Genomic DNA, 12,796 nt, shown 5'->3' with positions numbered 1-12,796 from the left:
GCATAAAATTCCATTGTGTAGATGTACCACATTTTCCTGATCCATTCGTCTACTGAGGGGCATCTGGGTTGGTTCCAGATTCTAGCTATGACAAATTGGGCTGCGATGAACATTGTTGTGCTGGTGGCTTTAGTGTGATTTTGTTTGTGGTCTTTTGGATAGATACCCAAAAGTGAGACTGCTGGGTCATAGTTCTGCATATATTTTAGATATGAGGCCTTTGTCTGTTGTATGGCCTGTAAAGTTCTTCTCCCAATCTGTGGGCTTTCTGTTTATCTTGCAAGCTATGTCCTTTGCCCTGCAGAAGCTCTGCAGTTTGATGCAGTCCCATTTGTCCAATCTTTCTTTGATTTGTAGCCTTTCTGGGTCTTTGTTAAGGAAGTTCCATCCTGTGCAAAGGAGCCCAAGTGTTTCTCCTACTCCTTCCTTTAGTGTTTTCAGGGTGTCTGTTTTGATTTCGAGGTCTTTGATCCATTTGGAATTGATTTTGGTACAGGGTGATATATAAGGATCTAGTTTTAGTTTATTGCATGTGTTGAACCAGTTTTGCCAGCACCATTTGTTAAAGAGGCTATCTTTCTTCCAGACTATTTTTTTAGCTCCTTTATCAAAGATTAAGTAGGCGTAGTTCTGTGGGTTCATTTCTGGGTTGTCAATTCTATTCCATTGGCCTTCAGGCCTGTTCCAGTGCCAATACCAAGCTGTTTTTTTTTTTTTTAATTTTTTTTATTACTACAGCTTTATAATAGAGCTTGAAGTTGGGTATTGTAATTCCTCCAACACTGTTCTTTCTGTTTAGGATTGTTTTTGCTATTCTGTGTCTTTTATTGTTCCATATGAATTTCTGGATTGCTTCCTCTATTTCATTAAAAAATGGTGTTGGGATATTAGTGGGTATTGCATTGAATTTGTAGATAGCCTTTGACCAAATTGCCATTTTGATTATATTAATCCTCCCAATCCAGGGGCATGGGAGGTTTTTTCATTTCCTTAGTTCTGCCTTAATTTCATTTTTCATGTTTTTAAAGTTCTCATCATTGAGGTCTTTCACTTCTTTGGTTAGGTTATTCCTAGGTATTTTATGTTTTTTGAGGCTATTGCGAAAGGAGTTGTTTTCCTGATTTCAGCCTCGGTCTTCGGGTCGTTAGCATAGAGAAAGGCCGTTGATTTTTGAGGGTTTATTTTATATCCTGCAACTTTGCCAAAGTTTGGATCAGCTCTAGTAGCTTGGGAGTAGAGTCTATGGGGTTTTTTTAGGTATAGGATCATGTCATCTGCGAAGAGAGAAAGTTGAACTTCATCTTTTCCTATTTGGATCCCCTTTATATTTTCTTCTTGCCTAATTGCTCTGGCTAGGAATTCTAGTTCTATGTTGAAGAGAAGGGGAGAGAGTGGACATCCCTGTCTTGTTCCTGATTTTCAAGGGATGGCTTTAGTTTTTCACCATTTAGAGTTATGCTTGCTGTTATTTTGTCCTAAACTGCCTTGATTATATTCAGGACTGTTCCCTGGAATCCCAGTTTTTCCAGGGCTTTTAGCATAAATGGGTGCTGGATTTTATCGAACGCGTTTTTCTGCATCCAGTGATATAACCTTGTGGTTCTTTACCTTGCTCCGGTTGATATGGTGGATTACATTAATTGACTTGCATATATTGAACCAACTTTGCATCCCTGGGATGAATCCAGTTTGATCGTGGTGTATGATTTTTTTGATGACCTATTGAAGTCGATTGGCCAGAATTTTGATGAGAATTTTTGCGTCTGTTTTTATCAGGGAAATTGGTCTATAGTCCTCTTTCCGTGATGAGTCCCTGCCTGTTTTTGTTTTTTTTTTTTGCCAGTCTTGAGCCTTGGACTCAGGGCCTGAGCACTGCCCCTGGCTTCTTTTTTGCTCAAGGCTAGCACTCTGCCACTTGAGCCACAGTGCCACTTCTGGCCGTTTTCTGTATATGTGGTGCTGGGGAATTGAACCCAGGGCCTCATGTATATGAGGCAAGCTCTCTTGCCACTAGGCCATATCCCCAGCCCCCCTGCCTGGTTTTGGGATGAGGGTTATACTGGCTTCATAGAATGTGTCTGGTAGTGAACATTCTCTTTCAATTTCATTGAAGAGTTTGAGAAATATTGGTGTGAGTTCTGTTTTGAAGGCCTTGTAGAATTCTTCTGTGAATCCGTCTGGACCTGGGCTTTTCTTGGATGGGAGATCACTTATTGCCGTTTCTATTTCAGTACTGGATATGGGTCTGTTTAGAAGGTTTAAATCTTCATAGTTGAGTTTGGGGATATGCATTTTTTCTAGGAAATTATCCATTTCTTCCAAGTTCTCCAATTTGTTGCCATAAAGGTTTGCAAAATAGTCCCTTATTGTTTTCTGAATTTTGGTTGTTTCTGTGGTGATGTTACCTGTTTCATCTCTTATCTTGTTTATTTGCATGTGCTGCCTTCGTTTTTTGGTCAGGTTTGTTAGGGGTCTGTCTATCTTGTTGATTTTTTTCAAAGAACCAACTCTTTGTTTTGTTGATTCTTTCAATGTTTTTTTTTCATCTCTAATTGATTTAATTCTGATTTGATTTTAATTATTTGCTTCCATCTATTGATTTGGGGTTTGGCTTGTTGTTCTCTTTCAAGGAAATTAAGGTGCTTCCTTAAATTATTGAGTTGCTGTTTCTCCAGTTTGTTGGTGTATGCACTCAGAGATATAAATTTTCCTCTGAGTACTGTCTTTGCTGTGTCCCAAAGGAGCTGGTACTTTGTGTCCTCATGTTGGTTGAATTCCATAAACATTTGAATTTCCATTTTAATTTCTTCAATGACCCACTGATGGTTCAGCAGTGTGTTGTTTAGTCTCCATGAATTGTAGGATTTCCTGTGGTGGCTGTTTGAGTTGAGCTCTAATTTTATTCCATTGTGGTCTGAGAGAATGCAGGGAATGGTTTTGATACTTCTGAATTTGTACAGATTTTCTTTGTGCCCTAAGATGTGATCTATTTTGGAGAATGTTCCATGTGCTGCTGAGAAGAATGTGTATTCTGTTGTTGCTGGGTAGGATATTCTGTAGATGTTGGTTAAGTCTAGTTGGTCTATGCAGTTGTTTAGTTCTGTGATTTTGTTGTTCAGTTTTTGGCATGTTGATCTGTCCATAAGTGACAGTGGAGTGTTAAAGTCCCCAACTATGAATGTGTTTGGGTCTGTGTGTGTTTTTAGAGTCAGTAGTGTTTGTTTGATGAAGTTGGGTGCTCCTGTATTTGGTGTGTAGATATTTAGGGTGATTATATCCTCCTTGTAGGAGAGGTTCCTTTATTAGTATGTAGTAACCTTCTTTGTCTCTTCTTACCTTTTTTAATTTGAAGTCAATTTTGTCTGATACTAGGATTGCAACTCCGGCCTGCTTATGGGGGCCATTTGCTTGGTAGATTTGATTCCAGCCTTTTATTTTTAGAAGATATTTACTTTTGCTGGATAGATATGTCTCTTGGAGGCAGCAGAAAGATGGGTCTTGATTTTTGATCCAACTTATGAGCCTATGTCATTTGTGTATTGGGATCTTGATTATTTTCCCTGTATAGTATATCTTTGAGGATTTTCTGTAAAGCTGGTTTGGTGGAGATATATTGTTTCAGTTTTTCCTTACTGTGGAAGTCTTTTATTTGACCTTTGGCTATGAATGAGAGTTTAGCTGGCTATAGTATTCTTGGTTGGTAGTTATTTTTATTTAGGGTTTGGCATACCTCATTCCAGGCTCTCCTTGCTTTCATGGTCTCTGCTGAGAAGTCTGGGGTAATTCTGATTGCTTTTCCTTTATATGTGATTGTTTTCTTCTCCCTAACAGCTTTAAGGATTCTTTCCTTGTACTCTATTGATTCTGTTTTGATCACAATGTGTCGGTGGGATGTCCTGTTCTGGTCTGGTTGGTTTGGGGTTTTAAATGCTTCTTGTATCTGTACAGGCCTATCCTTCTGGATATTTGGGAAGTTCTCGGCTAATATTCTGTTAAATAGGTTGCCTATTCCATTAACTTCTTTCCCCAGGTTTTCCTCAATACCTCTTAGCCTTAAGTTGGGCTTCCTGATTGTGTCTTTGAGCTCTTGGAGTGATCTGTTTTGTCGATTGGATTGGTTTTGTATTGATTTTTGATCTTTCTCCATAGATTCTAGGGAATCTTCAGCTCCTGAGATTCAATCCTCTGCTTCAGTTAGTCGGGACTGTTGTCTAGCTACTTGATTTCGAATCTCTTTTCCTTCTGACTGGTCTTTCCTGATGATTTCCATGTCATCTCGTAGGTTACTTCATTAACTTCATTAATTTGGTTTTGAGTGCTGTCTCTCAAATCTTTCAGCTGGGTAGCTATCTTTTCATTTGACTCTTGAATTTCATTTATCTTTCTATTTGTCGAGGCCATGAAATCATCTATTACTTTATGGAAGGATTGCTGTATTGATTCAAGCTTTTCATTTATCATGTTTATCAGTAGACTTTGTAGAGCATTTTGAGGGTTTTCTTCTATGTCTTTGATTGACTGCTCTGCTTCCTGCTTGTTTTGAGTGAAAGATAAGACTCCATTGTTTGCCATCTTTCTTGTGTTTCTTCTGCCCATTTGGATTGGGAATGCTAATCTACAAGCACCTGTGAGCACCGTTTAAGACCCAAAGCAGACCTTACCAAGCACTGTTGTGTAAATCTTAGAAGTTCACAATTATATACAGATACCTGGTATACCTGTATATGAAATTAGATTTGGTGTTCCTAAAGAATATAGGATGTTTCAATATAACAACCAATCTTGAGCCCTGTATTCAGTAGTTACTTATTTACTATTACCACCCTAGGAGCAATTCTTGTTCTTATATTAAGTTGTTTTTGGACTGGCTTTCTCTATGAACCCCTTTCATTCACTTGGATTAAGCAGGAATCAATAACCAGGAGTCAGTGGAATCTGGAGGTCCTGGAAGTAAGTCAGAAGGGTAAGTTAGAGGTAGTTAAAGAAAATAGAGTAAAATGTATGGGGGGGTGGTGATGATTTTGGTTTAGTTTCAGTGACGTGGAAATGTGGAAAAGAGTAGAATCAGTAGAAAGAACAAGGTTAAAATGATAGACAATGGAGAGTTAACAGTAAGAAGTGGAGGTGTTATTCATAGGAAAGTATTTTTGGCCAGTCCTGGGGCTTGGACTCTGTGCCTGAGCACTGTCCCTGGCTTCTTTTTGCTCAAGGCTAGCACTCTGCCAGTTGAGCCACAGTGCCACTTCTGGCCATTTTCTGTATATGTGGTGCTGGGGAATTGAACCCAGGGCCTCATGTATACGAGGCAAACATGCTTGCCACTAGGCCATATCCCTAGCCCTGGAAAGTAATTTTTAAAGAAAGAGAATGCAAAGAGAGAAATAAAGAAAAAATACTGGAAGACAGATGCACAAAACAGAGAAAAATTATTAAAAAAATAAAAAGGAAAAAACCCCAGAAAAACGAACAATCAAAAAAAAAATAAACTTGATAGAACAAACAGGTAAAAATGGACAACAAAATAAACAACGACGTTTCAGAAATGAAAAAAAAAAAAAGAAAGCTTAAAAAATGTTTGAGAAAAAAATGGAGTCTTCCTTGTTTGGGTGGGCTTTTTATAGTCTCTGGTTTCCCTGTGATGGTCTGCTGTCTATTTTGCTCCTTGGCTGGTTTGACTTGCTTTCAGTTCGCAGGAGGTGGATCTGCTCTAACCCTCTTCCCCTGTTAGTGAAATCCTGGGTCTCTGTGGTTCCCACAGCTTGCAGTTAAGACTTGGTTGTCCTCTGTAGATGGGGGACGTGAACAGTCTCGGGAACCGTGGCTCCTCCTGTCTGCCGTGGGGCCGCTGTCTTTAATGCCTCGCTTTGAATAGGCTGTGGACTCAGTAGGGTCGTCTGGAGGATTTCTCCCTGGTCTCCATTGAGTGCTTTAGCTGCGTGGAGTGCGGGGCACTGTGCTGGTGCCGGCACTGGCGTGGTGGTGGGATGCCACCCGGAGCTCAAATCTGTGTTTTCATACCAGCAAAGTTGATTTTTCCTTCCTGGCCAGAATCCCTGTACTGTTATAACTTACTTTGGCTGTCTTTCTAGGAGTAAAAGTTTCTTTGGGGTGGAAAACTGCGATGTTGGAGGGAGCTCAGCTAGGGCTCTGCTGCTCCTCCACTGTCTTCCCAGAAGTCCCTTCTTGTGATATCTTATACCCTTGTTTTTCTTTTCCTTCCCTAGATCAGGTAGGCATATATACAATACCCAGTGTACCAAAATCATATACAGTAGCCACGTGGTGTATGCCAAAGGAAATTCACCTATAACTTTAAATATAATGTCAACAATAGAGTTTGCTTATCCTTGTCTTATATGATCATATATACATAGCTGTTGAGCTATTGTGATCCACTGAGAGATCTATTTTAGACATTTTTATGTTTAGTAGTTGTTTGGTTTTTAGATACATAATGTAAGGTCGCTGACCCAAACCTGTAGAAATACCATTTGACAAGAAGTTTTTTGTTTCTCAGACCTGGTCTCTACTGTTACCGCCCCCCACCCCCCAACAGTCATATATCAAGGAGACCATGCCCCTTTGTTTTCTGTGTTCTAGGCTTGTTTCACTCAACATTATTTGTTCAAGTTCTGACCATTTCCCTGCGAATACCAATATTTTATTATTTCTAATCGCTATGTGTATAGATACCACATATTTTTGGATCCATTCATCTGTAGAGGGGCATCTGGGTTGTTTCCATATTTTGGAAAAAAAAACAACCCTGAAATTGGAGCTGTGTGGCTCAAAGTGGTGGAGCACTAGACTTGAATGAAAAAGCTCAAGGACAGTGCCCAGGCCTTAAGTTCAAGCCCCACAAGCAACAAAATAAATAAATAAGTAAAAGGGATAATATATAAGGTCTCTTGTTGTTACAAAATGTTATTAAGGGCTGGGGATATGGCCTAGTGGCAAGAGTGCCTGCCTCATATACATGAGGCCCTAGGTTCGATTCCCCAGCATCACATATACAGAAAATGGCCAGAAGGGGCGCTGTGGCTCAAGTGGCAGAGTGCTAGCCTTGAGCCAAAAGAAGCCAGGGACAGTGCTCAGGCCCTGAGTCCAAGCCGCAGGACTGGCCAAAAAAAAAAAGTTATTAAAAACAACAATAACAGTGTTTAGACTTTCCAAAAATTGAGAAAAAACCCATGTCTTTTTGCTGTAATCAACAACAACAACAACCAAAAAAAAAAAAAGCAAGCAAAGAGACCATGAGTTGCTGCTGAGAGAGGCTGTAAGAAAGAAACTCAGAACCACTTTAGATAACAGTATCCTCTAAAAGCTCAGCATAGACATACCCTTTGACCCAGCCATACCACTCCTAGGCATCTATCCTGAACAAAGGATTCTTTTTTCTGACACACATATGTATACGTATATATGTATATATATATGTGTATAGGTATACCTATACCTATAGGTATACCTATAGGTATACATATACACATACGTGTGTATATGTATATAGGTATACATATGTATAGGTATAGGTATACATATACCTATATACATATACACACATGTAAATTTGTACCAGTATTGGAACTTGAACTTCGAGCTCTACTACTTTAGCAGCATCTCCACTTCTGGCTTTTTGCTGATTAATTGGTAGTGAGTATCTCAGTTTGTTTTCCTGGGCTGGCTTTAGACCTCAATCCACAGATCTTAACCTACTGAGTAGCTAGGATTATAGTCATGAACTACCAGTTTCTAGCTATTGCTTATTTTTCTTTAAACAATCTGATACATTATATAGTCAGCATATACTAACATTGCTGCATTTAAACTTAATTTTTTGAGCTATGTTCTCACTGTGTAATCTAGGTGAGCCTCAAGCTCCCAATTCTCCCTTCCTACCCCTTCAAGTAGCTGGGACTAGGTGTGGGTCACTGTGCTTTTCTTTTCTTTTTTTTTTTTTTTTTTTTTGTTTCAGTTTAGGTGTAGTGTGTTGTCTACTTAGAAAGCAGAGATTGGAAGATTTCTGGCCAGCCCACTTCCAGTCCATTCCAGCCAAAAGAAATTTACTAGATTACCTCAACTAATGGCTTGGTGCCATGTTGCATGCTTGTATCCATCTAACTAGAGAGGCACAATGGCTGATGTGTTGGTGCATATCTCTCATCTTCAAAGGATGCACAAGAGGGAAGATTGCAGTGTAGGCTGTCTTGGTCAGAAACCAAGACAAAAAAGGGGTGAGAGGCATAGCTCAACGGAGCACCTGTTAGAAGCTTGAGACCCTGAGTTTTATCTCCAGTATTATCTAAACAAGGCAAATAAAAATGCCTCTAAGGTAGAAAAATATAGTATTTGTATAGGATACTTATCATGGTTTTGAAACTTTTTTCATTTTTCACTGTACCAGGGTTTGTATTCAAGGTTTTTCACTCTAGCTCTCAATTTTCTTACTCCTCCTGGCACTCTACCATTTGAGCCCTCCCTCAAGACCAGAATTTTTCTGGCTAGTTGCTGGTGGAGTCTCAGTGACTTTTCTGTCTGGGTTGGCCTTGAATGGTGATTTCCCAGGGCTCAGCCTTCTGAATAGTTAGGATTGGAAGCATGAACTTGGTTTGGTATAATGGTATTAAATAACCATGGTGTTTATGGTTTCTTTTAGTAGATCATGCTTCATTATAGAGCTTCTTGATGAAGGATTTGTTTGGCTGGTCTGCTACTTATTTATTGTGTTACTCTGGCAAGTTAAAAAAAATGATCTGAGCTTTGGTTTCTTCTGCAAAAGCAGCTAAATAATGCTAACCTTTTACACACACTAAGTGCAATAGTGTTTTTAAAAATAATTATTTGTAGACTTGTGACTAACTAAAGCCTTTTTTTCTATTTTATAGGGTATGTGCAGAGTCTTATTAGACGAGTTGTAAATAATGTAAACATTGTTATAAATAATCTCATACTAAAGTATGTTGAAGACGATATTGTTCTTTCGGTCAACATTACTTCTGCAGAATGCTATACAGTGGGTGAATTATGGGATCGTGCATTCATGGATATTTCTGGTGAGTAAACATCAAGAAAATTGTGTTTATTTTTCCATAAATAAAATGATTCCCTTGAATTTTTTTTTTTTGTGGGGGGAGAGGCCTCTGGCCTTTTGGTAAACCTAATAGTGATAAGCTTTCAGCATGGGAAACCTTCTTATATACAAAAGTTAGACTATACTTACTGAAGGTTAATAGAATCCTAGGTTAAGAAACCACAGACTTGGGGCTGGGGATATAGCCTAGTGGCAAGAGTGCCTGCCTCGGTATACCCGAGGCCCTAGGTTTGATTCCCCAGCACCACATATACAGAAAATGGCCAGAAGCGGCGCTGTGGCTCAAGTGGCAGAGTGCTGGCCTTGAGTGGGAAGAAGCCAGGGACAGTGCTTAGGCCCTGAGTCCAAGGCCCAGGACTGGCCAAAAAAAAAAAAAAAAAAAAAAAAAAGAAACCACAGACTTAAATTGGTTTTTAGAATTATCTTCAAATAGTTGTATAAGGGACTTGTTATTTAGCAAAGCAGTTTATGAATACAAAGCATCTTGATCAGTGTCACCCATTCCAATATTCTCTCCTCCCCTCCTATTCACCCCTTCCCTATCTTTTCTTAAATTTGTAGTATGTATAATGAATTCTTGACTGCATTCTTTCCCCCTTCCCCCCTTTATTTGTCTATCCCTCTCCCTAGGCTCTTTCCCTCCTCTTGCCAAGTACCCTTTTCTTGCTGTTTATTTTGCTACGTTTTGACTTTGCACAGTTATGAAGATTCTTAATTTTTATTCCTTTTTACATATAATATGCTTATTTCAAGTGTAGTATAAAATATCTTACAGTGTCACAGGTTATAACAATGAAATTTAATTTTATTTAGTTGGAATTTTTAATGTTTTGACAGTAGAAAGGGAGCATATTTTATATAGCTTGGTAATGACAAAAATAGATCTGATTTGTATTTTAGGCGCTGATTTTTTTTGTACAAAAATATTTTGTTGGAAATGAGAAAGGCCAGTTTTTAACAGTTCAAAACCAAACAAAACCAAAAAGCAATCTATAACTAGCATATTTGCAATAATGTTCTTTTAGTTACAATAAAACTAATTTTGTATTAGTCAAAATTCTCAGGAGGATTTAAAAAAATTAATTATTTATTGTCAAAGTGATGTACAGAGTGGTTACAGTTTCATATATAAGGCAGTGAGTACATTTATCAAACTTGTTACCTCCTCCCTCATTTTTTCTCACCTTCTCCCCTCCCCAATTCCCTCATTCCCCCCAGAGTTATGCAGTTGGTTTACAGCATATTGTCTTCTAAATATTGCTGTTGCATTGGTTCGCCTTTTATCTTTTGTCTCTCTATTTTGATGTTCCCCTTCCCTAGTTCTGATAAACATATGTACAATACCCAGGGTACCAAAAGGAGAGTGACATTAGGGGTAAAACCATGGGAAGAAAGACAAAAGAAAAAGGCATAATTTCACATGGCATATAACAACAATGATAAATCACTTATTTCCATAACTTGGAGATCATTTTGCTTAGCATCATCTTATGTGTTCATATGTACATAGCTATTGAGCTATTGTGATCTTCTGCTAGGACTAGCCTAGACGTGTACTAATTATTACCAATGATGGAAACCATAGAGTCTGTTTCTTTGGGTCTGGCTCACTTTGCTTAGTATGGTTTTTTCCAAGTCTTTCCATTTCTTTACGAATGGGGCAATGTCATTCTTTCTGACAGACACACAAAATTCCATTGCGTATATGTACCACATTTTCTTTCTTTTTTTTTTTTTTTGTACCACATTTTCTTGATCCATTCATCTGGGCATCTGGGTTGGTTCAATATTTTAGCGATAGTAAATTGTGCTGTGATGAACATAGTTGTATTAGTAGCTTTAGTGTGGTCTTGCTTATAATCCTTTGGGTAAATGCCCCAAAGCGGGGTTGCTGGGTCATAGAATCTATGTTCATAGGCTCTGAATTTTTTGATTATGTAGAAGCTTCTTTTAACTATTATTGGCTGCTTTCTTCTGTTTATTTTAGAAGACCTAGTAAGTGATGATCATGATGCAACTTTAAAAATGATCACTGGTTACTGTTTGACTAGTATTCCCTATGTTAGCCAGTGTATCTGCTTAAGTTTATCAGGAGAGATACTAAATAAGTCATAGCATCTGTTGGTACATGCTCTGATCTGGTAAGGAATGAAGCTTTTGGAAAATAAAGGGCATATGCTGAAAAGGTGTGACTGGTCATGGCTTTTTTTTGGTTGCTTGAAATTTCTTTATAAAAGTATTTATTTTTTATTGTCATTATGTGTGGTATACAGAAGGGTTACAGTTACATAAATCAGGTCATGAGTACATTTTTTTTTGACAATGTCACCCTTCATCATAAGTATTTGCTGAAGGTACTAACTCTTAATTTGAATTCTGCCTGCCTTAGTATGCATACGACTTTGGGTGAATTATTTCAGTTTCTGAGTTTATTTTTATAAAATAAGTTAATATGCAGAAAGAAGTTACAAAGGGTACTGTCAGTGTCTGAAATGAATTACTATTATTATTTTCATTCATTTTTTTTCTAATTTTTCCCAACTCCATCTGTAATTTCCTTTCATTTATTTACTTATTTATCTTAAATTCTAGTAAAAGGGCTAGGGAAAAATGAAGTTGAGTGTCAAGAGTACTTGTCTAGTAAAAGTGTAGAACTAGAAGCTAGCAGAACTGGACTATAGCTTCAGTTTTTTGTTCAGTCTTTATAGATAATGGAGATTAATGTTGATCTTGCAGCTATGTTGTGCTACATTAGAGTGTATGCAATAGCCCATGTTTCTGAAACATTGCTAATACTTCTGATACATTGCTAATGCTTCCTTCTTATCCCTTGTAGAAAGAAATATTCCATAAAAAGGCTAGAAGTGTAAGAGAAAGAAAATGGCTAGAAATTGGGTAATACGCAATTGATTATATATGAGTTGATTTTTTTAGGTGAAGACTAGATTCAGTATTAATTTATTAACACTAATATCAATCAGTGCCAATAATATTTAATTAATCAAATAGTAATCATACTTTAATTAATGATTAATGTTTATTAACTTAAGTTGTATTAATATTTAATATGTGCAGGAGTGATACAAATATAAACTTGAGAAATTTATAGTGAATTTGAAACAGTTTTGGATTTTCAGAATCTTGACTATTTCTCATACTATTAACCTATTGCAATCTTGGATGAATCATTTGTAAAATGGGAATTATCATTACTGTTAATGTGCTGATGTAGTTGTGAAAAATGACATAGGATAAATGACATGTAAAAATCCCATGATGATGGTACTGATGAAGTCAGTACAATAGTAGCTGCCATAGCTGATTTTACATCTTCTACATTAATTATCTTGTTTAAATCATTTATCCTCAGTAGACATTATTTTCTCAATTATTTTTATTTATTGTTTTTTTCAGTCCTGGGACTTGAACTCAGGGCCTGACCACTGTCCGTGGCTTCTTTTTGCTCAAGACAAGTACTTTGCCACTTCTGGCTTTCTGCTTATGTGGTCCTGGGGAATTGAACCCAGGGCTGTCCCACTGAAAGCATTTTCCGATTTGTAATCAGACATGTTATCTATTGAGTCACTAGATTGTGGCTTGGAAGAATAATTTTTTAGAGTATCTTTGAAATATGATCACATTTCTTTAATATAGTGGGTAAGAACATACCCTTTTCAGGAAGATGACCAGAGTTTGTTATACAAC

General features: G+C 37.6%; 1 protein-coding gene across 8 annotated transcripts in view; it reads left to right on the top strand.

Annotated features, from left to right (window-relative positions):
• Positions 1-12,796, top strand: part of Vps13b (vacuolar protein sorting 13 homolog B) — a 535,466-nt gene that overhangs the window by 31,435 nt on the left and 491,235 nt on the right. For all 8 annotated transcript variants that reach the window (XM_048359303.1, XM_048359299.1, XM_048359305.1 and 5 more), the window contains exon 5: positions 8,886-9,053. In XM_048359303.1, coding sequence (XP_048215260.1) covers positions 8,886-9,053 — 168 coding nt within the window. The remainder of the gene's footprint in view (positions 1-8,885; positions 9,054-12,796) is intronic.

The sequence above is a fragment of the Perognathus longimembris genome, chromosome 12 (genome assembly GCF_023159225.1).
Source record: "Perognathus longimembris pacificus isolate PPM17 chromosome 12, ASM2315922v1, whole genome shotgun sequence".
In the NCBI taxonomy this organism is placed as follows: domain Eukaryota; kingdom Metazoa; phylum Chordata; class Mammalia; order Rodentia; family Heteromyidae; genus Perognathus; species Perognathus longimembris.
The sequence above is the reverse complement of the archived record's forward strand: the minus strand, read 5'-3'. Positions and strand labels throughout refer to the sequence as shown.